This window comes from Protopterus annectens, chromosome 1.part0 (genome assembly GCF_019279795.1).
Source record: "Protopterus annectens isolate FY-2018-M chromosome 1.part0, PAN1.0, whole genome shotgun sequence".
NCBI lineage: Eukaryota > Metazoa > Chordata > Ceratodontiformes > Protopteridae > Protopterus > Protopterus annectens.
In genome coordinates this window covers 949,187,940-949,214,362 of record NC_056725.1, presented here as the reverse complement: position 1 = coordinate 949,214,362, position 26,423 = coordinate 949,187,940, and the positions used below count along the sequence as shown (strand labels likewise).

Below are 26,423 nucleotides of genomic sequence, written 5' to 3'. Positions count from 1 at the left end.
GTTATCTGCGCTGGGTTTGCTGCCCATACTATTTTGCTCCGTTCACTATTGTGAACATAGATGTGCTAAAAAGCGAATGTGAAAACACAAAAATGCAAAACCCAGAAGTGTTTATATGATGTGTGTAAAAGGTTAGTGAAGATGTTCCACAACAGTCTCACTTTTCTTGTTGTTGTTGTAATATATTCCAAAGGTACTTATGGCTTTCTTGCTGAATGAAACTGTATATAACTGCTTCAGTTGCCTTACAGTTTGCCTAATGGCAATAGAAATATCAGATTAGAATATATATGCCTGTGTGTGTATGTGTGTGTGTGTGTGTGTGTGTGTGTGTGTGTGTGTGTGTGTGTGTGTGTGTGTGTGTATGTGTGTGTGTGTATGTGCGCGTGCTCGTGTATGTATATATATATATATATATATATATATATATATATATATATATGGGTCCCCTTCTAATGGTCGACATTTCAAAATGTTGACATTCATATGGCCGAGACCATATGATCGACATTTTATGATCGACATTTGAAATGTCGACCATGGGGAACCAGCATCATGCTACAGTGTGGAATGGAAAGATTTCCAATTCCGTACTGTAGTGTGATCTCAGAGTTGGTATATTTAAGTTATGGGGGGTGCAGGGGGCAATGCCCCCCTGCTAGCAGCATTAAGGTAAATTTGTGTTTGTGTTTTGTGTTTTACTTGTATGGTCGAGATTTCAAATGTCGATCATATGGTCTTGGCCATAAGAAATTTGACATTTTGAAATTTCGGCCATATCAAGTAGACCCATATATATATATATATATATATATATATATATATATATACACACACACACACACACACACACACACACACACACACACACACACATAAAGACAGGAGGTGTGCAGGCAATGAACCAACATGGGAACAGGGAGTAGTTTTGTCCCCACATAGAAGCGGAGTTATATTATTTTTTTTGGGTGCAGAGTACTTGTAATTTCTTCAGAATGTTGTGCATTCATGTCAGTGGCAATCACTTTTTATTCTTGATTTTCTGCTATCTGGGAGTATAAATTACTTAATCTAATGAGTCTTCTGGTTTATTCTGGAAAAACCGTGGGGTAGGGCTTTGTGACATGTTCTTCTGATTTAGTACTGAAATGTTACCATAGAGCATAGAGATGTACTATTCCTGAATTTCATTAATCACAAGAAAATACATCATTCCTCTGTCTTTCAAAATGATACCAGAGTTCCATCTAAATTATCCATTGAGCTATCTGCATTCTTTAGGTACAACTGGAGCAATGTAAGTGCATTTCACATTGCCTGAATGCTTACAAGCTCCTTGATTTTGATTTTTACAGTTCATAACTCTGAGAAAGCTGAGCATTGGAACCTTGTAGTTCTGGATACAGAATGTTAGAATTCTGCTGAACAGATCTGTATCTGCAGGATTTGTCTTACAGTTCCTGCATTCTGATGAAGAATATACATAAAATTTAAGGCGGATGGCCAGAAGTCTTTAGTGTCCTTTTTTTCTTTGTGAAATTAATGGAATAGTGAAAAGTCCGCTGTTAGGTAATGCCCAGCTACCCATAAGTTCGGAGCACTATGCTTAGGCAGCGCAGTATCATGTAGGTACATTCTTGTAGTTTTTCTTCCATATTTAGCACATTTTAAGCTTTTGCATGCCTAGCCCTTGCCTGCAGTTTGTGGTACAAGTTAAGAAGATGCAAATGGGCACACTTGCCACCCTTATAAAACATGTAGCACCTGCACTGTTCCCCTTAGCACTGGCCCAAACTAACCCTTTCCCTGCTACCTGTCTGAGACGTGTATTAATACAGTCATTGAGCATACTTTCCTCTTTCCCTTCCTCAATGGATAATGATGTAATACTGAAAGTGGTCTGATTTTCTCTTTCAACAGTTTTCAGTAATCTTTGTACAAATATAGCCCTTAAAAAACATCCATTTCAGCTGATTTGAAAATAAATGTTTTGTTTTACACAACAGTTGCAGTTGATATACCCTGTATTGTGAAGCAGCTGAGAAAAGTTTGGTTTACCTATTAGTGTAGCTTAACTGATCAAAGTAAATTACATTAACTATCATAACACATACTCACATGGGTTTCCTCCGGCTGTTGCGGTTTCCTCCCACATTCCAAAGACATGCTGTAGGTGGATTGGACACTCTAAATTGGCCATAGGTGAGAGTGTCTGTGTGAGTGAGGGGTATGAATGAACTACAGTGGCAGGATTAGCCACCCAGTGGTGTAAACCTTGGCTTGAGATGATTGTCACTGCTAAAGTGACACCCTGACCCCATATACAAAATGGGATAAGGGGTTGAGGATGGATTGATGGATCATAACACATGCACCATTTGTCTGTTGGTTTAATTTAACATTACAGCAAATTAACAGGATTTTTAGCATTTGAGAAACTTAGCCACTAACATAAAGTATATTATAAAATAATTGAAATACATTGTTTATAAAGATCTGCCTCGTCCTCGGATCACTTTTGAGTGAGTCCTGGAATAGGCAGGCATCACATTTTTCATTTTTTCTTTCATGATTTACTTTGGGAAAAACACCTTAATTCTTCATGCAGGTGATGGTGTACACTGTTTAAACTAATATAACTAACTCTAAGGTCACAAAATTGTAAACTGAATTAGAAAAAAATGTGATATGTTCATTTGATTAAATAGACGGTCCATGACTCCGTTAAGGAGCTTAGCCCAATTACCCAGAGCATTGTCTAGTTGAATGTCTTACTTGGAATAGACTAGTAGAAGCTGAGGGAATAAAACTCTGGACTATGGGGAGCAGGTCATTAACAGTTTATCATCTATGCTAACTGCCATCCTTAGACAGTTTAAGCAAGAAAAAGAAGCCTTCATGAAATTTGAGCTCATGACCTCTGGTTTATGAAGCCCAGTGCTCTAATCTCCAAAATACCAAGTCATATAAGACTTGCTTAAAAATCATTCTAGGACATAAATCATTATTTTATTTGTTTGTTTGACTGATTATTGATTGGGTTAATCCTACTAGGCCAGTGGCCTACTTTCAGAGTGAAGACCTGTCATGGTACTCACACTGACTAAGGGAAAATTTGGTCAGGGCACCAAGGAAATAATACTCCTTTCAGAAAGTATTGTGGCATCTTTTACATCCACTGTAGTAACAACCATCTCAGGCAAATGGGACCTTATAGCTTGTAACTTGAAAGCTGTATATTATTTGTGCAATAAATGATACTGCTGTCTGTAAAGCATAAGAGAGTCAGGGACATAAATAGACATTGTTTAATAGTTGTTTGTAACTGTATGTGGCATATCATTTGTATATGAAGTCATGGTGCTTTATGTACAGCTTAAGAGAGTTGGGGCATAAACAGATAATGTTTTATAGTTGGTTACTTTACATTGCACATGGTTTGTGCAAGACATTGTGTAGTTGTCTATGCAACTTAAGGTGTACAGCTGTGGTATCATAAATTGTATTGCTTTAAGCTGTGCAATGGTAGTTCTAGAATTTATGAAACAATAGTGCCTTAATAACTGTGTGTGTGTGTGTGTGTGTGTGTGTGTGTGTGTGTGTGTGTGTGTGTATGCCCCCACATAACACAACATGTGTTTAGGCTCAAACCCTGTACCTTTGCTTCAGGGAAAGAAGAGCCTTAAGTCCCTAATCACCACCATTTCTGAACTTTGTTCAGATTTTTATTTCTAACAGTTGTGAGCTATGGTGAGAACTGAAGTTGTATTCCCCAGCTGTGGTGAGAAGTGAGAACTGAAGTTGTATTCCCCAGTTGTGGTGAGAAGTGAGAACTGAAGTTGTATTCCCCAGTTGTGGTGAGAAGTGAGAACTGAAGTTGTATTCCCCAGTTGTGGTGAGAAGTGAGAACTGAAGTTGTATTCCCCAGTTGTGGTGAGAAGTGAGAACTGAAGTTGTATTCCCCAGTTGTGGTGAGAAGTAAGAACTGAAGTTGTATTCCTCAGTTGTGGTGAGAAGTGAGAACTGAAGTTGTATTCCCCAGTTGTGGTGAGAAGTGAGAACTGAAGTTGTATTCCCCAGTTGTGGTGAGAAGTGAGAACTGAAGTTGTATTCCCCAGTTGTGGTGAGAAGTGAGAACTGAAGTTGTATTCCCCAGTTGTGGTGAGAAGTGAGAACTGAAGTTGTATTCCCCAGTTGTGGTGAGAAGTGAGAACTTAAGTTGTATTCCCCAGTTGTGGTGAGAAGTGAGAACTGAAGTTGTATTCCCCAGTTGTGGTGAGAAGTGAGAACTGAAGTTATATTCCCCCATTAGTATTTTTGTTGTTTGTTCAGGTTTTTGTGCTAAGGTGTGAAGTGAGAACTGAATTTGTATTCCCTCATTATTGCCTTTGTTTGTCCAGGTTTTTTGTGCTAAGAGGTTGAGAGCTATCTAAATGATAGCCATTAAGTTTCAGTCTTCATATTTTTTGAACTGCTGATTTAGCATAGTGGTATGTTGCACTGACTGTAGTGCATATGGTTCTGGGTTCAAGACATGCATGGTGGTAACACAGCGTTTTATTCTAGCAACTTTCCAAAATTATACAAGCAATGTTTAAAATGTGTCCCTGGTTTTTGGGCTTTTGCCCCCCCCCAAAAAAAAAAAAATGTTGGCTTTTTCCAGATTTCTTGTGCTGCAAAGTTCAGAGATACAGCTGAGTGTCGAGTACATTTTACAAGGAGCTGAGAGCTGTAGGGGAACTAAAGTTTAGTGCTGCTTATGCTGAGTCTGCTTATATTGTTAATAGCACAACAGGTAGTATACTTCCTTTTGATGCAGAAGGCTGTGGGTTCTTCTCCCACAGTAGGTAGTTGCATTGCTGATACTGTACTGTGTTGTAAAGGGGGGGGGTGGACGCTGTAGTCCTTTTTGGCGAAGATATCTAGTAGTAACTATGAACCTGTTATCAGTTTGCCATCCATTCCCTATTGCAATATTACTAGCATATCACATTTTTTAATGCAACATAGACAATTTATTCCTCAAGGGCAACAGGCACTTTATTTGTAGATCAAACAATGAAATATAACGTTGTTTGCTAGCAGCAACCTCTTCATTAGTTACAGATTTCTTTAATGTGGAATTGTGTAGATGGCTTTTACTAGTTCAGAGATTGTGCCTATTTACTGATACTGGTGGACTGTAGAAGTTTGAGTAGACTTTTATGATGGAAATGTTCTAAATTGGGCTGTTTTATCATTATTGGTGCATGCATTTTGTTTCACTGTTTACTGGAAAAATGTTCAAAACAATACATTTAAAATGCTCTCTAACAACTATAGTGTATTGTACAAGGATTATAATTTAATACAATCAGGAAGGTGTATCAAAGAGCACGTGTATGTTCCATGTGCAAGGGACCTATGATTTGAAAACAGTACACAGTTAATCTTTATCTGCCACTGGCAAAATGCATTTTCTTTGAATGTGGGTTTCAATGCTGTTCCAATGAATGTGAGTTTCAAGGGCAGAGAAGTTTTAATGCTGTCTAGTTTCATTGTGAGACTGCATTGCTTTGTTTAGCAGATATTTATTGGTGTTCGTGCTGTAAAATGAAAAATAAAACTTTGCTGGCAAATCATTTAGTAATGAAGTCATAATGACAGACATTAAGTTTCAGACGTCATAATCTTCAGAAAAATGCATGCTAAAGCAAGACCTCTTATTCTATCAACTGTCTTAAGTTTATACAAGATCAATTTTTAGTACTGTTTGTATGTTCCCCCAATATATTTGGCCTTGTCCAGATTTCCTGCATTAAGAGGTTGAGAGGTATGTGCAAATAAATCGCTTTATAGAATTAGGAATATCCAAACCTCTCAACTGTTCCCAATTTTGGCTCAAAATGTTGCTCCCCCCCTAATAATCACTCCGCAAAATAGCAATTTTGGAAGAAAACGTGGAGGCTTTACAATTATAAATAACTAATGACCAGAGTTATACATTACTTTTATTTCAGAAATGCATGTAGATTCTCTAATTTTGTCAGCTGCTCAAGTTAACAGTGCTCATCTTAAAAATGATGTCCCTTGTTTGACAGGTTCTCAGCTGTATTGTCTGGCAATTTTATATTTTTGCATCACATTTTTGTCCGTTTTTCATAAAATTGTGGTTTTCTGGCAAATTAGTCACAAATGATTAAAGACGTTACAAAGTTACAAAATAATGGCAGACATTTGAGTTTCAGATTTCATACCTTTCAGAAAATTCGTACTAATGCAAGACCTACTACTGTTCTATTATCTTTCTAAATTTATAAGGGCAATATTTAAAAAAAAGTTTTTATTTTTGGGCCTTTGCCTCAGTTTTATTTATGGGTTTGTTGCTCTAAGAGGTTGAGAGGTGTGTGTGTGTGTGTGTGTGTGTGTGTGTGTGTGTGTGTGTGTGTGTGTGTATGTGTGTGTGTGGTAGGTAGCATACCACTCAACTGTCCAAATTTTGCAGAATGTCCAGATTTTTGCCCCATATTTTTTGTCTGTTCCTCATAAATTTTGTGATTTTCTAGAAAATCATTGAAGGCTGAAGTTGCTAAATAATGACACATTTGAGTTTCAGACTTCATTTCCTTTAGAAAAATTCATACTAGCGCAGATCCTGTTATTCTAGCAACTTTCTCATACTAGCACAGATCCTGTTATTCTAGCAACTTTATAAGTTCACAAGAGCATTATTTAATATCTGTCCCTGTTTATTTTAGGCTTTGTCCATATTTCTTGCACTAAGAGGTAGGTGGGGTGTGTGTGTGAATGAAACACCCTAGTTAGGGGTAGCAGGTGGTTAGTAATTTACTCAAGCTCAAAACCTGTACCTTAGTTACAGAAAACAAAAGCATGAATCCTCTACCCCAACTACCATGCTGCATTTTTCAAAGAACTGATTTTACAGCGAATGCCTCTTCATTGATACTAAACGAGTGAGCTATGAATTACGAGAATGGCCGTAGCTTGGCTGGGGGGGGGGGGGTAGCAGTCTGAGAGCTGTGAGTACAAATTTGAAAATCCTATCTACACCCCTTCTATAAACATACACTCAAGCACCCTTCTGCTTCATTTCACTTTACAGTTACTGACAAAGTTACAGGTGACAGAACCCATAAAAGTGGATGGCATACTATTTTAAACAACAAAGAAAGAAAATGGATAATCAAATTGGGTGGTCTTTTCAGCCCTGGGTTGAATGAACATCTTTAACATATTTGCAGTAGGAATCCACTGCTTATTATTATTAAGTTGTATATTTCTTTAAGATTTTTTCAATAGGAATTTATTATGTACAAAACACGATCACCGTACCAATACCAGAGTCCTCCTAGCAAACACAGGAATCAGCAAACATACCTATGCAAACTTGGTTCTTTCCTACTGGGAAAGGAATTTTATATTGAGAAATGAGGATTGGAAGAATCATGTCTATACTCGTTTTGTAGATGATATATTTATGTTTTGGAAGGGAGATCACATATCACTAAAAAATTTTATAGACTACTTACACTCGACCACCTCTTTCTTAAGATTTACTCTGATCTATTCAGAACATAGTATTAATTTTTTAGATGTTAATTTAATGCGAACCAGTGAAGGATTTTCTTCAGGCTTGCATAGGAAAGAATGTTGGAAAAATAGCCTGCTGAATTTTGATAGTATGCACCCGCGGTTTATGTTTTCCAATATTGTACAGGGACAAGTCTGTAGAACATCCAGACTAAGTATGGATGAGTCCAACTTTCAAAAAGAAATTACAGGGTTAAAAGAGTGTTTTCAGAATAGGGGGTACAATGAACACTTAGTGGATAAAGTAGTGGCCAAAGGAATGAAGAGTAGAAATAATAGATATAAACCATGGCTGAGGTGTGAGGATAATGAGATGTTAGGTGAAGGCAGCTCCAGAGTAGGGTTAGGGTTTCCCAGACTATATTTCACATATAGTAGTAATATAAATGATATAAGAGGAATAGTGAATAAAAATTGGAACATTCTTAGAAGTGATAAAAAATTGAGGGAAATAGTAGGGCCTGTTCCTAATTATTGCTATAGACGTAATAAAAACCTCAAGGATTTGTTATGTGGTGAAAAGAACTTGATGGATTCTAGGCAGCCCACCATTAAGATGGGCAGCTTCCCTTGTGGTAACTGTAAAGCTTGCTCACATATTCATAAAAGTAATAACATTTTTATACACCCTGTTAGTGGCAAGATATTTGAATTTAAAAGTAGAGCCACTTGTAAAACTCCTAATATAGTGTATATAGCGGAGTGTACTCAATGCACTTGTTTTTATGTGGGCATGACAAATAAAATGTTTAAGGTTAGGATATTAAAACATTTATGTTCAATTAGGAACAAGGACATCCACAATGCCCTGTATAAACATATTGAGGTTTATCCTTCACATTCTTTTTTGTTTAGAGCAGTGGCTAATGTAGTATTGAGTAACCAAGGAGGGGACATAAAAACCCTTACTGAATCCCTTGAGTCACGCTGGATTATAGAATTGCAGGCGCACAGGGAACCAGGTCTTAATGATCTGGTCCCTTTAAAACCGGCTTTACAGAGGAGGCGTGTTTTTTATTAATGTTTGATTGGGTGTTTTAATGTTGTGTCATTAATTGTGGTATATTTAAACAAGTGATTTGAACTTTTTAAAATGTCTGAAGAAGGGTGTTATCCCAAAAGCGCTCACCTCTGGATTTTACTGTGTTTTATTAAACAAAGACTACACAGCAGTGTCCTGCCTTTCTTTTGTTTGCTGAATTTATTATGTACTAATTATTTAATTGGTATGTGCTATTTAAACCATTGTTCTAATGTGTTTCTTGTTATTTCTAGTTAGATTCATGCACTGAAGAAGGCTTATACAGCCGAAACCGGTTTGCTGATTTATTATATGGCACTTTTGTGCTGACTTGGGGGTAGTTTATACTCCCTAGTTGATTTGAAATATACATTTATTAAATTCATATTTTTCGGCAACTTCCACTGGTGCATGCCCTTTATTTTGGTTTGGTTTTGTGCTTTTTTGGGCTTTGACACCTGCCATACTTGCGAGGAGTTTGGTTTGAGTGTAGGCTTGTAAAGACACTAGGGCCATTAGCCTGGTAACCTCCTATGAACCTATAACTTCAGCACTTGCATACAATGCATTTTCTATGATAATTCTGTGGTACTGACATAGTCTTGTTGTCTTTTTCATGCAATCTAAAATGCAGTATTTGTCTGCTTCTATTGCTTCATTTTTGTGACAAGGAACAGCTCTGTCCTTTAGCTTCAATTTCTTTTGGCTTCATTGTGCTTGCTGTTTCTCTGATATGCTTTATTTTGTCCCATACATCACCATAGTGCTTTCCATTTGAGAGATTTTCTGAATGGCATATATAATTTACATTAATTGTTTCACTCCCTTTGTTTATTGCCAGTATTTTGTTCATTGGTTTTGACATCAATTGAAGAATGTTCAACCAGATGTAAAAAAATACACATTATATATGTATATATATATATATATATATATATATATATATATATATATATATATATATATATATATATTTATTATACAGCTATAGATATATAGACAGGCTTATATATATATATATATATATATAGATCTCTCTTTATATATATATATATATATATATATATATATATATATATATACACAGATGTGTGTGTGTGTGTGTGTGTGTGTGTGTGTGTGTGTGTGTGTGTGTGTGTGTGTATCGCATGAGGCAACAGCCCCTGCAGTTTTCCTGTGTGAGATTTGCTTGCCACATCTTTCTTATTTTTGTATACCAGTTTGAGGACTGCACAATCTCAGAGAAAACTGAAAAGCCCAAAATCTTTGAATAACTGCTGGTGCACTCGTACAAATTGCATTTGGAGTGATTCCCAATTGAAAACAGTGATTTACAAGTTGTCTCTCAAGGCCGTATACCTGTAAAGTTTTAAACCTCAACTTGTAAAGAAACAGACTGATGTGACATGCAGTATTTCAGTAAATTTTCACAGTGACATATTCAATATATTTTATGCTTCAGATATTTATTCTGCGGCTGCCAGTGCTTTTGGCATCTGGCGTTTTGACTTTGGTCTTTCTGCATTAGATCTTTTGGCATAGGGGCTTAGCAGCACTCTCTTTGAACAGTTGTGCAATGAATAAAAAGCCCATTAGCTAATCAATCTCCTGTTATAATGTTGTGTTCTGTATGACAACCTCTGTACTTTTGTATAATACTGTTACAGTATATTGACTGGGTTAACTGGTCTTCTTTTGGTCAAATCATAGCTTAATATGATTAGTTTAGACTGGCCTGCCAATGTTTTAAGAAACACTAAGTAGGTAAGTAAATGTATATCAGAGCAGAGACCCAATAAGAATGAATCCACATGTTTTCAAACTGTCATATAAATGCCAGTATACATCTGGTTTATAGAATTCTCCCTTAATCCACTCTCTTTATTCATTGCAACTCTGAACTGTGGGTGCTGTTTAGATGTGGTATCTATGCCTAGATTAATAGCCACATTTATATTTTCTTGTAATCTTATGACACCCTAGAACACATCTGTCTTTATATTTTCAAGCTCATTTTTTATGAAAATATATGCTGGAGAGTGAGAGACCATTTGTAAAGAAGACCAGATAATCTGAATACAAAGCAATTATTTTACATTGGAATAGGAAGATAATAAACTGTTTGAGTAGTAAAAGTCATTGTACTTCTGAACAGCCTACTTCATGAACTTTTGACAGTAGAGAGATTGTGTGTTTGGATACTTTCTTTTCTTCTGACTGACTGTCATGATAATATCAAATAAGTGCAGATGATTTGGGAGCGATATGTCTTTTAAAGTGTCAGAGTACCTTTTTTTAAGTAAACAAAAAACTGCACTAGTTAGTTTACTTTTGTCTCCTGGTGGTAGTAAGGCAAGGAATTATCATCACCATTTGTGGCCTGGTCATGGGCAAAAGAGCTTTAGAAAATATATCTGCATACACCGAAGTAGATCAAGAAAAGACAAATGCAAGTTTCTGAAAGATTTTCTGGGAAGTCTCGTAAGCAAAACATGTGACTCATTATACTTGGAATTACTGGATTTTAAATGTGTAGCTCAACTTCCAACAATGATGGCAACTTGCTTGCCAGACCGTGGAGTGTGTTACATTTTTGGTGTGAGTATTAAATATTTCCAAGGTTGTTTTCCCCTAAGTTCACTATCATTACATGGCTGTGGCTGGACTGAAACTTAGTGAAATTTCCTGACCTGTTTAGGTTTTATCCATGTTTTTGACTGCTGGTTTTGTGGTTTGACATTGCCAGCTACAGGGATTGCTTGAATGCTGGTGTTTGGTATGAAGGAGGAGAGTGTTGCTGTCTTGGCAAGAACTTTACTCTTGCTGCTGCTGTTACACTGCTTTTGACTCATCTTTGATATTAATTTCGGGATGATTAAATAATATTGTCTGTGTGTCCTGTAGGATGAAAAGACTGTTGTCCTGCTGTGGTGTTGCCATGCTCCTGTAACTGTATGTTTTTGTTAATATGGGGGTTGCTGCTGTCAGCAAAGGAATAGCTTTTGCATTTAACCAACAAGTGCTTTGAAGTTGTTATACTGTATGGACTTAACGGTTATACTTATTTTGTCACTTTTTTCTTGGAGAGAATGACCTCACATGTATACCGCAAACATTTATGCTTGTTATTTGGGTTTCAATTATCTTGTAACATTGTGTGTGTTAATGGTTTACAAGGTGCTTGGGAGATAAGCACCAAAATAAACTTGAACCTGAAGGACGGTGTTTAATATTTGTCATATTATTCTGAAAAACTCACTCTGATACTTCATTTGGCTATAGGATTATAAATTTGTATCTATATATCTTCTATGCATTTTCCTTTTTTAAATCTTTTGTCTCGCCACCTAGCTAATGTTCCCATATTGTACCTCAAATAAGAGCCATCAACTCCCCCCCCCCTCCCGTCTGCCTTTGCCCTTGCATCCACATCATCCTCAGGGCTATTTTTATAAAACACTTTTTTATTTAAATTTATCTGCCTTGGATTGTTTTCTTCAGAAAAGCCAGTGGTCAATGGGTAGTTCTCAGTGTATATTGAAATAGGAGGGTGAAACATTTATTTGACAGATTTCATTGTATTTCCTCTCATTTCTAGTTTTTCCTGTGAAAGAGGTGCCAAACAATACATTTCTGTAAAGGGAAGTATCTAGTAACTGCCACTTAATACCATCTGATATAGCCTGCATCCTTACCAAAGCATGTTTCATAATAATTGTGCTCGTAGCTGTGCCCTTACCACATAAAACAATGTACAAAAGATCTACAACACAGATGGAATGTTATAGTAAGACATAAGTTCTTTTTTCGTCCTTCTAGACTTCTTCAGGTCTGTGTACAAAAACCCTAAAAACTATCTATAAAAATATTATTGTATAATTAGTATTGTTATTACACATCATTTTGAATAAAGTGGAAAAAAAAAAGAGAACCAGAAAAAGAAAAAAATAATAAATGTATGATGATGGAGACAAAATATACACTTAAATTAAAACTGATTTAGAATGGGTTTGCTATAATTTCCTGGAATACACTCTCCTATCCAGATAGGCAAATATGATTGACGAAGCACCTATGTAGTGAAAGTGCTTTAACATTTACTGTAGGCCTCATTGAAAAACATAAATATTGGCAAATGTGTTAATATGCATAGAGTTTCGAAGTATCCAGACGGACTAAACTAAAACTGACTGTTATACTTGATTCTTTTTAAACAATTCATACACAATCCATTCTACTGGGTTTGATAAGTTTAGTAAAACAAGAGAGGTTTTTCTTAGTATTTTGGGCATTGTACCAGCACTTTAAGGGTTAAGAACTAAGAGCACTCCTCAATTCCAGAAAGGTACACCCCTTGGCCCCTCCCATAATTGAGGTGTGCCCAGGTGGTGTGGTTAAGATTACTGCCCCCCTTATATTCATGATAAATTGCAGCTCAGTTGAACAATGTGTCAGAAGATGCTTAAGTGCACTGAATGAAGGACTGATCCAGAATGAATGGTCTCCATGTTTCCTTCCCTGAACAAACCTAACCTGCTGAAAAACTCTTTGCAAGTAACTTTGCTCCTTAGTAGTCAGACAAAAAATACCTTTGCTTCACCACAGAAGCTAACATGGCACCGGTAACTTGAATTGCACAAAAGAAAATGGTCCTGTAGTAATACTTCTAATCGGGACTTACTGGCTCCCACGACCTTTATGGGTAACCATAGGATTTTTAGCTTTACTTACCACCTCTGCCCACAAGCAAGGTGGATGCCAGTACATCATTTGCTCTCATCCTTACAAGAGCACTGTATTTTGGCTTATTACCCTGAAGTATTTGTGCAGACTCCTGAATACAGGTCTCATACTCCTCTGTCAAGCCCCACCTCTCAGTCATCTGTGCTAGTCTTCCTGTCAGTCCACCAGTTGTGTCCCGGCCTAAGGTCAGATGACTGCTAAAATGCATACTACATTTAAGACTCACAATAAGCTGGTGCCTCCTTCTTGGGACCTTAACTTTGTATTGGAAAAGCTTATTCTAACTACTTTTGCATTGCAGATTTTGCGATTTGCTGAAACAATCATGATACTGGCTCTCACTTGTTCTAGGAGAGTCTCAGTACTACAGATACTCATGGTCATTCCACAGGTTTTTTTTTTTTTTTGCAAGGACAGGATAACCCTGAAGTGTGGCTTTATCATGTCTGAAGTAGAGAACAAGATGTCCATAAACCTCCCTACTTTTCCAACCCAGAGAATGAGTTTGGGGAGGAGACTGCACTCCTTAAATGTACACAGACAGCGAAGGTTTTATTTGGACAAAAAGTCAAGTTATAAGTCAGATCCGCTATTTTTATTCATGGACTCTCTAAACTGGGTCAGTCGGTGTCTAAACAAATCATTGCAAGCTAGTTCTCAGTCCATCTCCATTAGTTATTCTCTCTGTGGTTATGTAGTTGGCCTCCTGCACTGGATCTTGCTCTACCAGGCAGTGTCATCCTCTGTGGGGTGGGGCTTCTACAGAGGGGTTAATGGCAGAACTGTGTGGAAGCTGCCAGCTGGTCTTTGATACACACCTTCATTAAACACTACAGAACTGATGCCTTTTCGAGATCTGGAGCTTCCATTTGCTAGGTCAGTTCTCAGGCCTGTTGGACTGTTCCTCTTTCCATTAGCTAGCCTGTGTAAAGCTCTAGAAATTGTCCATCTGTTTGGAGTACTGCAGCAGTGGTCTCTTGTCGGGAAATAGTATAGTTTTAAGAACTTAAAATCAAAAGAAAAACGAGTTGAATGGTAGGAGAAAGCTGAAATAAGCAAATACGAATAACGTAATGCTAAAGCAACTAAAAACTTTAATATGGTAATTTTACATTTTCAGTTTTGCCCTAGTAGCTTTTTAAAATGTGATTTTTAGTATAACATTTACACATGTTATACATATATATTTCATGTTATTTATAAATTGAGTATTATGTATTTAACATTGTAACATTTTAGAGCAGGTTTCATACTGTTTAAATATTGTACTTTTATCTGGTTTTATTTTTATTGGTTGCTTGAATGACTAATTGATAATTAACTACAAGCTGTATAAGCATCAGTTTTATGTTGTTCTGGGTCTGAAGAAGGTGGAATATTTTTACCACTGAAAGCGCTTACCATATTAAAGTTTTTAGTTGCTTTAGCATTACGTTATTCGTATTTGCTTATTTCAGCTTTCTCCTACCATTCAACTCGTTTTTCTTTTGATTTTTAGTAGTTTTTCGGTTTTCTTGATTTTTAGTTTTAAGAACTTGGTATGACAGTAGAGATGCTACTCATTAATTTCCCCTCAATTTATGGCTAAAGTACTTAAGCAGATATTCTGAAGTTAGAGGTAAATCAAGCGGTATTTAAAAGAAAAAATGAGTTTGTCAAGAATGGTGATGGCAGTCGTCTGGCTACTGGCTGACTACTACTAGTGCTGGCCTCATCACAGCTTCACTCTGCTGGGATACATTGCTCCTTTGCTTTTCTCACCAGAAGCAAAGCAGTGGCACCAATCCCAAGATGAGAAGCACTCCACAGCCTGTTTGGTGATTCAGTCTTGTCCTGGATAGTGTAAAGGTCTGTAGGAGCCTTTTCCTGGTAGGTGTCTTGCTCCCCATTAGAATGACACCAGACAATTAGTCCTCTCGTGTTCATATTCTGGTAGCATTCTTGGAGAAGGTAAAATGCTGTGCAGTGCTAAGCTCCTAACAGCTAACAGGTCAAGCACAGACACTCGCTTCCTAATCAGAAAGTCAGTAATCTGTGTACGCTGCTGCTCCTTTCACCAGGAGCAAAAAATTTCACCCCGGGGATCACTGCAGTGGCTCTACTTGCTAGAGGCACTGGGAACTAACAGGCGGCATGATGCCAGGGCACTTCTATGGGCTAGGCTTGTAAAGGCTCTAGGGCCATTAGCCTAGTACACACCTATGAACCTATAAACCTAATATCAACATTTTGTGAAATGCTTACCCATTTTAACAGTATTTTGGATAAACCTGCTAATTTTTCTCTCTGATGGCTTTACCCTAGATTTCTGAGGCAATATCCTCTATTTGTTTGAAAATATTACATTGACATCTGATTATATGGGTTTGATAATTTATTGCAGTAAGACTTAAGACTGCTGAAGTATATAACTTATTGGCAGAATATGTTTACAATTCTGCTTTCCTTACTGTTAAGGAGTGTAATGAGCCCCAGAGTTAACTTTGATCTGCTTGTGGCATCCATGGAAACTACTACAGTATCTGGTACAGAGTTCTTATAGAAACGCTTACAAGATTCTCCAAAATTGTAGAAAATCTCAGGCATCTTATGTGCTGAAAGATGAGAGTCTAGTTCTAAGCAAGCTGAATTGAACAAATCCTTAAAGGCCAGATTAACTCATGGCACAGAATTGGGACTTGGTTCATCAGTAACAAAGAGGTGCAAGTATCATTATGAGACTCTGAGACCTCCTTGAAACTCATCTTGAGGCACTTCCTGATCAGGTTAAGAGTCTATCCAAAGGAGATATCTTCTGCAGAGGAGCACAATGACACAGTATTCTTGTTGTTACAAAAAGGAGAAAAGAGCTCTGAGTGGAATGTGCCAGGTCTTTCTCATCCAGCTCAGAATCAGAAGAGCCAAGAAAAAAGAAGTTATGTACTCACCATAACGTTCCATGTGAGTTGTTCCATCTCGCCTTCATTCATCACTGATGGGGTTCGGAGCCAATCCTTGGCTCCAACACGGCCGACTAGCAAGCTCAAAGTTCTCCAGTAGCTCGAGACCCCACCCCTTATCCCATGATGCACTGCTGGAATTACCTCAGATCTTGTTTGCTGTGTACCATATAAAAGTACAATAATAATTCTGTCTAGTATGAATACACATTGAAAAACCAGGATGAAGACAGTCTCTGGGTCAACTGTCAGCCAGGAGGGGGAAGGAGGGAGGAACGTGAGAATGAAGGCGAGATGGAACTACTCGCATGGAACATTATGGTGAGTACATAACTTCTTTATGTAAAGTTGTTCAATCTCACCGTTCATTCATCACTGATGGGTAGTGTCCCTAGCACCCTGATCTTGGGTGGCTCACAGAAGTACACTCTTCAGAACCATAAAACCAAATGAAGCCCTGTCCATGGAGGCCTTATCCACTTTGTAATGAGTTATAAAAGTGTGAGGTTTAGATCAGGTGGCTGCTGCACAGATGTTATCCAAAGGCAATTTGGCTTGAAAGGCTGACGAGGTAGAAACTGCTCTGGTTGAATGAGCCTTTACCTTACTAGACAATGGCATATTATGAGAAGCATATGTATAGGTGATGCAATCCGACAGCCACTTAGACAGGGTTGTTTTAGCAACTGGTTTACCTTTCCTGGTCTCAGAAAAGGACACATAGAGCTGATGTAATTTCCTAATGTCTTTGGTTCTGTCCAAATAAAATCTAAGTTGTCTATGAACATCGAATTTATACAACATATATTCCAATTTGTTGGTATGATTAGGGAAGAAAACGGGTAACTCAATGACTTGATTAATGTTAACCTCAGAACATACTTTGGGCAGAAAGGATGGATTAGTTCAGAGAGATACTCTATCAGTATGGAAGACCATGTAAGGGAGCTTGATGGAAAGGGCTTGTAGCTCTGACACTCTACGAGCTGAAGTGATGGCTACTAAGATGATAGTTTTCCATGACAATAATTTTAGTTCACAAGATGATGCAGGCTCAAAAGGAGGAAGAATGATACGAGATAACATAAAATTCAAATTCCAGGTGGAATAAGGTGTCTTCACTGGAGGCCTTATGTGAAAGGAACCATTTAGAAAAGCCTTAGACAATTGGTGAGTCATAATATTCAAACCATCAATTCCTAGATGGAAATTAGATATAGTAGCTAATTGTACTCGTATCGTAGCTGCCGCTGCTCCTTTGTTGAAGATTTCTGTCAAGAATTGTAAGATAGAAGACAATGGCACTTGATAAGGGTCAATGTTGTGGGAAGAAGCCCAAATGGAAAACCTCTTCCACTTACTACGATACAATTTTCTGGTGGAAGGTTTATGGGATGCCAACAAAATCTGACTAGTGTCATGGGAAATATTATAGAGCCTGGTTATGCGGGGAATTGGAGCAGCCAAGCGGTTAGCTTCAGTGTCTGCAATGACGGGTGAAGATCCCCTGACGGATGTGTCAACAAGTCCTGAACTGGGTCCAGGATCCATGGATCTTCCAGAATATGATGATAAAGAAAAGGGAACCAAATCTGCCGAGGCCAATGAGGGGCTATGAGGATGATTGTCCATCCCAGCGACTTTGCTTTCTGTAAGAATTTGGAAATCAGGGGAATTGGTAGAAATGCATACAGGAGACCCGGGGGCCAATCGTGGACAAGAGCATCCCTCAGGGAGTGACCTGGCATGGGAATTAGGGCAAAATAGCTTCTGCATTTGTTGTTGATGTGACTGGCAAAGAGGTTGCAGGAAGGCTGGCCCCATTTGAGGAAGATTCTGTCTGCAATCTCTTGTTTGAGCCAACATTTGTGGGGCAACAAGATAGCTCTGCTCAGTCTGTCTGCTATTACATTGGATTTGCCTGGGATGTGCACTGCCAACAGAAAGCACTGGGACAACAGTGCCCACTGCCATACTCTGAGGGCTTCTTGGCAAAGGGGATAAGACTTGGTCCCACCTAGTTTGTTCAGATACCAGACCACTGACATGCTATCTGTCTGTATTGCAATTGTCCCTAAAGGAGGAGAGTCCTGAATGTATTGCAACGCTAGAAGTACTGCTCTTATCTCCAGGACATTGATATGCAGATGTGATTCTTGATCTGTCCATGTCCCTTGGGCAGTCTTTCCCTGAAATAGCCCACTCCACCCTATCAGGGAAGCATCCGTGGTCACAGTGGCAACAGGAAGGGGAAGCATGAAAGGACATCCGATTGTGACATGAAGAGACGTCAACCACCACTGAAGATCCTTCTTGCAGGAATTTGTTATCAGGATCATGTGACTCATTGGAAGTTCTTGGTAAGACCATTGCATGAATAGAAACCATTGAAGGATTCTCATATGCATCCTTACTAAGGGGGTTGCTAAAATAGCTGCCGCCATCAACCCTAGAACTTTCAATACCTCCGCTGCTGGTGCTCTGTTCTTTGATATTATGGACATGATGTGTTGGTGAAGAATAGAGATTCTTTCTGGTGGAAGGCGGAGAGCGGTGGTTGACGTATCTAGTTCTGTTCCTATAAAAACGATATGCTGCGATGGCAACAAGGCAGACTTTTCAAAGTTGACTGTAATGCCTAACTGATAGCAGAGTGTCAGAGTAGCCTCTCTCACTTGAAGAATTTGATGCCTGGTGGTGGAGGTAAGGAGCCAATCGTCTAGATACGGAAACACCTGGAATCCTAGATGCCTCAGGTGAGCTATGACTATTGCCATGCACTTGGTGAACACTCTGGGGGCTGTAGTGAGACCAAAGGGCAGAGCTCGGAATTGATAATGATTGGCTCCCAGCCGGAAATGCAGGTGATCTCTGGATGGTCTGGCCATCTTTATGTGGTAGTACGCATCCTTGAGATCAATTGAGCAGATCCAATTGTCCTTCCCCAACAAGGGGAGTATGGACTGTAGGGTGACCATTCAGAACTTCTCTTTTCTCACAAATTGGTTGAGTCTGCTGAGATCCAAAATGGGTCGCCAGTCCCCTGTTTTCTTTGGAACCAAAAAGAACCTTGAGTAAGTTCCGAATTCTGTCTGGTCTGCTGGGACTGGCTGGATGACTCTTTTTTTTTTAGCAATCAGCGTACCTCTATTACTGCTTGTCCCAAATGACTGGGTGGAATGTCTGGAATTTTTTTGATGGGAAGAGGCCTGGTGAGAGAATGGTATGAAATACCCTCTGGAAATGATACTTCATAACCAACTGTCATTTGTTATATTTAGCCAGGCTTTAGGGTACAAAGTTAAGCAACCCCCAACTGCCTCCAGAGTAGGACAGCCAGGCCCCCCTTCAGGAGCACTGATAGGATTGACCAGAGAAGTGATCTCTGTCACCCTGGTGTTGCGGACCCCCTCTGCTGTGAGGGCGGCATCTTCCATTGAAACCCTCTCCTCTGCCTCTGGAGGGGGAATCTCCACGTGTGTCTTGAAAGGCTCCTTGGGCTTTCCGGAACCACATCTTTCCTCCCCTCTGACCTTTGGGAAAGGGTCGAGTGAGGGTGGAAAAATGGACTCCGATAGCAGAGTCCTTCCTTCTTGCTCACACCTGGTTAAAGTCTCCTTCACCTTTGGCCCAAACAAGGATGAGCCGTTAAATGGGGTATTAGTAAATGAAGACTTGAAGGGTTCCACGAAGGAACAGAGTCGCATCCAGGCATGCCTATGGAGAATGATTCCTGTACCTGCAGCTCTACTCGAACCATCAGCTGCGTATGATACGAGACGCATGGATGAGTTGACTATCGAATTGAGGGTAGAGAGCTGAGTGGCAATCTTATCAGATATACTCAAAGCTACAGCACCCTGAAGAGTATCTCCCAACTCCTTAAGGAGATCTCTCTGCAGTATGGTAAAATGTGTCAAGTAGTTCAGTGATCTGAGTGAGGAAGTCGCTGAACTGAACATGCGTTTCCCATATATATCCATGATCCTAGATTCTCTATTGGGAGGATGGATAGATGATGAAGTCTCAGACATTTCCTTTTTGGTAGCTGCCGCCACCACCATGGCATCAACAGAGACTCCCTTGGTCAAAAAGGACTTATCCATGGGGGCTGAAATAAACTTATTAGGCCTCCCACACCCTACGAGAGACCAGATCCATAAGCTCATCGTAGGGCGGAGATACCCAAGAGGTGGAAAGTTGAGACCCAAATGCCTTTAGGAGAACTGACTCATCCTAAGTAGGGCTCTTGGACTGCCAATCACCCATCTGCCTAAGGATTTAAAGAAACCCCACAAAGGGGGATCTGGGGGACCCTTCTGATTCATCCAGGTCAGTGTCCGATGTGATAGACTCCTGGGGGGAGTCCAAATGCCTCCTCTTGCATAATCTCCAGGGAAGCTCTTCAGGAGGAACTTCTGGAGAAGTCTCAGAAGAGCAGGGAGTGTCCTGTGGGGCTACCTGAGGCTCTGGGTCTCTATGCTTTGGAGGACTGGAGAAAACAGAAACAGACACAGGCAATTTAGGGGAAGAAGAGGCCAGACCTTGAGATGAGGAAGTCTTGGGAGACAACACTCACCTCATGGCATTGAAAGCACCTCAGCTCCGATGAGAAGGAGTCGATGTCTCCAATGGAGCCATGATCTCCTCCCGCACCGAAGCCATGGGCTCCAAGCCTGAGGTAGGAGCTGAACTCACCCAAGGCGAGGCCCCGAGAGGAAGAGTCAGCACCGACAAGTTGGTGCAGCTATCCTCCCTGGACCTGACTGGAGAGTGTCGGCTCCTAGAGTCCCCGGTCGGTGCCGATAACAGACGAGCAGATGGAGCTGACGACACTGGAGCAGGTGTCAGCTCTAAGGGATTCACAATCATCAGGTCGGCCTCCTCCAGCTCCTAAAGTCCAATATGGCTCAGAATAGGAGCAGACAATTCAAGGGTAGTGGTCTTCGGCTCCGACGGTTGTGTCTGAGCCAACAGCAATTTAACTAGGCCTGGTGCCTTCAAGAGTTTCTGAACCAGCCGGTCCATATCCAGATCAGATAAGCTGACAGAGGACCTGGAAGAGTGGACAGATGGAGCCGACTGGAGCAATATGGAAGGAGGTTTTTCGGTAACCGGTTCCAAGGCCATGTCCCATTTCTGAAAAGGGCAGTGGAGCCAAAGTCACCACAGTTTCTGACCTCTTTCCTTTCTTAGATCTAGAATCAGTGGAAGACTTAGAAGATTTGGATGATTTACTGGCTCCATCCTGGTCAGACGATGCCTCAGAAAAGGGGTGTTTAATGATACCCCTATCAATCAATGTCCTCTTCCTTTCAGCTAACACTCTTGTGGAAAAGGAATGACATATGCAGATGTACCTCACCCAAGCAGTAAACACACTGCACATGGGCATCTGTGACTGACATTTTCTGTCCGCAGTCTGGCCACTTTTTAAACCCAGACTTTGGATGCTTGTCCTTGTCTTCAGACATTACACAACTCAAGCACACTGATTAACTAACAGCTGTTTTAAACTAAGTAACTAAGTAACTCACACAAACATATACACAGCCCAAAAAGGGGCACTAACAACTAATAACTACAAACAGTAATTACAGATCCAAAATGATAGTGCTAAAGGGGATCACTGACTAATCACTAATCCTAAGGCCAAAAGGCTAAAGGCAAGATAGAAATACTGAGGAAAGGGGTAAAAACACAGAAAAAAAGTACTATTTACTAACTAGTATATCTGCTACTATGAATAAAAAAAAAGTATATAAAAAATTGAAAATATAACTTGCTGAAAGTTGAAAAACTACCAATAAAGTCTCGAGCCAAGCTGGAAACCAAGAGATCTGTGCCACGGCAAACTAGATCTGAGGTAATTCCAGCAGTGCATCATGGGATAAAGGGTGGGGTCTCGAGCTACTGCAGAACTTTGAGCTTGCTAGTCATCCATGTCGGAGTCAAGGATCAGCTCTGAACCCCATCAGTAATGAATGAACGGCGAGATTGAACAACTTCACATGGAGTGTTTCCTTCTCATTTTCATGGAGGAACAGTACCCAACAGAGAACCTGCATTATACCTGGGCTTATCCCATTCCAGCCAACAACATATTTAATGGTTAATCTATGGTTTTCAAAGCTGGCATAGTCTGAGACACAGCCTTTCAGCATCTGCCCTCTTTATCTTATAGACACAGGGTAGAGGGTTTGATTCTGACCTCACATTACTGGCTAGGCTAAAAAATTGCCCTTCCAGGCAGTTAGCCTAGTATTCACCTATGAACCTAATACTAATAAAAGAAAATTATTCCCATTGATGAAGATGGAAGCCAGATAAGCTAAGTAGAACTGAGCCCTCAAATACCTCCTGCACCAGGATGACTGCATGAGGTGGGGAAAAATGCATCTGATCACACAGAATGAATTAGTGAAAGACATCCACAACAGGAACTTTAAAACACTGGAATTGGATTTTAGAATGAACACCTTGCTCATTTCATTAAATGTCTGGTTGGTAATCTGGTCAAGATACCCCTGTTTGCTTGTAAAAGGGATAGGACAAGCCGCACACTAATTGTAAGCTGTGAGTCAAGGTGTCAGCTAGTCCTTTCTGGGACTAATTGGACATGAAGCTACATGTTCTGACTACAGATTCTGAAACAAGATGTTCCTCAGTTTTCCTGTTTTCCCAAGACTTCTTTTAGGTGACACTTTCATTGTACTATGTCAGCAATGTTTTTATGTTCAAAAAGGGTTTTAGGTGTTGTTCCATCTGGCAGAACTTTCAATTTCTTTTTACAATTTTTGTTTTTGAAAGTAGCAAAGGGTTTACAGGAGGAAATATTGACACTGTCCATCAAGCAAAAGAGGCAGGGCAAGTGGTATTTAGTTAGCACTGACTGTTTTTCAGTTTTTCTAGGGATAACATGAAGTTTAGAAATTTGCTGAGTTCTTCTTTCGGCTTTTCCCAGTTAGGGGTCGCCACAGCGGAACTCTGTTCTGCTAATGATTGGCAGTAGATTTTTATGGTGCCGAGGTGCCAGCCTGATGCCAATACTTCAATGAAGGCATGCCCATTCGCATGTCTTTCGAATGCCACTCGACTGCGGGGAGGACATGCAGACTCCACACAGAAGGTGCTCCAGCCAAGAATCAAATGGGAGAACCTCTTGCTGTGAGGCGAAAATGCTACCGCTGCACCACCGCTGCTAAGTAAAACTTACAAATTAGGAAAAAAGTCTAATATCAATATAAGAAGATCAAAATAAAATTCAAAATTCTACCTGCAACTCTGTAAGTTATATGGTAGGGACTGGCAGAGGGAGATTACCAACTATTCGATGTGACAGAAAAGCTGAAAATGACAAACGCTGCTCTCATTCTTAAGCCATGCTTCAGCTCTGTGATGAGGACGTCTAAAAGCATGGAATAAGGAATTATACTCAAGCTTCATCTCTCTGTGCTAGTTTGAATCATTGTACAATGGCTTATATTTTATAGAAGAGTTTTAACAGGGGCAAGTCTCCCTGACATCCAAATATTAAGGAACAGCAACCCAGTTGATATAATTGCATAAAGAAGTATCTTCAAAAGGAATACATTACATCCACATATAGCAAAGTTAAATAAAACTTCATGGTTTAACCTTCACTTATGCATACCATGATTAACACACTCCAGTTAACTGCATGCAATAATATATACCATTAAATCAACAAAAATAATGTATTTAATAGATTAAGGCAAATACCTGCATATATCTTACCTTTGTAAACATACAATTTTTGATATTTATCTGCACTTTAGACCAGTTTGTCTCAGTTCTCAATGCAAGTATAATTGCATGACAAGTTATGCTTTTATTTAATACTCATAAAATACCACAAAATGCTAAGTCTTGTGAATCAAGTATACAGTCTAAGAAACACTGGATTTCAAGACACAGTAATGAAAGTTATATGTATGTGTGTATAAAATGAAATATATTCTACAACATATTTTGCCTCTCTCTCTCTATGTATATCTGTATCTATATAGATAATGATGTGTATAAAGTGAAATAAATAGTACATGAAAAATAACCAAAAAAAAGCCATTTCCAATTAGAACACAACAAAGAAAGGAATCAGGTAAAGCATTCAGAATAGAAAAGGTTCATACTGAAGAATATTTGCTTCATTTAAGAAAAAAATATTTTCTAGGTACACAATGCAGTGAAGAATGGTGATGCTCTGTCAACTACATTGTCAGTACCATACCAACAAATTTCTTTTTAAAGAGAAATGAAAACAAAACGGCCCAACATGAAGGGCAGTGACTTTAAGGGGGTACTTACCATTAGGAATGCTGTGCAGCATCTTCAGGGTGTCGTTTATTGATCTCATAAGATCCTTATTCTTTGAATCTGCATTTCCTAACCTGGTTTGCAAATCATCCAAGTGTTCTTCATTGTCTGCAATACAAAACATGCCTTCAAAACAGGAACACAAAAGCATAAACAACACCCAGTCTTGAATGCACCGAATATACATGTATGCTTGTCACTACTATTTTTAAACATAGTTCAGTACAGCTTTAATTCTTTATTCTTTCTTCATCAACAGATAAAACATGTTGTAAAATATTCATATACCAATAAATTCTTCAACACTGGGGCAAACTTCCACTGACATGTCAAGCAGAGTAGCACCCTTGCCACCTTCAAGGTAAACCTCTATAATTTTATGAGTAGTCTCAGATTCTCCCCATTCTATCTTGTCTTATCCTTCTTGAGGTGGAGGAAACATTTGAACAGGTGTTTTTGGCTAGGCATGTAATGGCCTGCAGGCTGATAGTCTTTTACTTACCTATGAACATTAGAATGCAGACAGCTTTAAATATACACATTGAACTATCAGTGAGCATTTAAAAGGTACTTTAAAAACTGATTTCTAAATACAGCCATACTGATGTACAGCATAGCTAAGATGGAGTAAGAGGGGTAACTGCCACGGGCACAAAGTATTAGGGGGCAAGATTGCCCAGCTATCATCCCAATTGTTTTAAAAGCCAGTATTACACTTGTGTTCAAACCTAAGTGCTGTAGCACTTTGTGTGTGGTTTAAACTGTAGCAACTACATTGTAGCAAGTAGTTTTCTACAGTTTAAAAATAAAAAAAAAAATGTTAACTAAAACCTGAGCACTGCAGTGCTCCATGCAGGGTATAAACTGAACCAACTACTTATTACAGTTGTAGCAAGCAGATTGCAAAAAATTTTTTGGTTTACTTTTTGTTTGTTTAAACTAAAACCTGAGTGCCATAGTGCTCTTAAAGGGGTCATGCATCTGGCCACATAGTCACTGTGCCTGTAGAAGGAACAGATATTATTAATTCTTTCATTTATTATTTATTTATTTATTCACTTGAAGATCGGGGGGGGGGGTTTGAGGATTGTCATACTGTCTGTAGAAAGCATCCTGCAAATTTTGCAGAAATCTTTTTTTTTTTTCTCTTTACTTGAAGGGTTGAGTGGTTGGGGCACCAGTTCATGGGAATGCCACAGAGCTCCAAATGAGCCAGCTATGCTTCTGCTGATATAATAGAAGAACACACCTTTGATCAAGTCTATGAAAATATATATATTTTTAAACATAATGAATTATATAAGCAAAGCACTGACTTCTGTTTAAAGGGCTGCAAGCTACACTGAAAAGTAAAAGGTGCAAGACAAAAGCCAGCCGTAGATCTGTATAGTTCAGTGAAACACACACCCAAGAACAATTTAAGATTCAAGGGAACCAATGAACCCTGACACTACTGAATCATGCATTAACAAAAGCTTCTCACTAGATCATTTCAATGGCTTAAAAAATGTAGTCAAAGACACTATATCATTATTTCTTCATGGGACAGCCCACTCTGCATCCAACATTTGAAGGTCCGAACCACCTGCACCACCCATTTTTGCTACAGTTCTAAAGTCACATAACCTCAGATAAGAGGGAAAAGTTTTCTTCAATATTATACAAACTTACAGGAAAGTAACAGTGTAGAAAATATGTTTTGTTTTCTGATTTACTGAATTGTTGATTCTGTAAAAACTCACTCAGGGCATGTTTGCTTAACAGCTACTTGAACTTTCCAGGATGTTCCCTGC

The 26,423-nt window shown here is 39.1% G+C and overlaps 1 protein-coding gene across 13 annotated transcripts in view; it reads right to left on the bottom strand.

Annotated features, from left to right (window-relative positions):
* The window catches only part of LAMA2 (laminin subunit alpha 2), a 4,753,606-nt gene that overhangs the window by 989,051 nt on the left and 3,738,132 nt on the right, over positions 1-26,423 (bottom strand). For all 13 annotated transcript variants that reach the window (XM_044064325.1, XM_044064371.1, XM_044064344.1 and 10 more), the window contains one exon: positions 24,622-24,738. In XM_044064325.1, the coding sequence (XP_043920260.1) occupies positions 24,622-24,738 (117 nt within the window). The remainder of the gene's footprint in view (positions 1-24,621; positions 24,739-26,423) is intronic.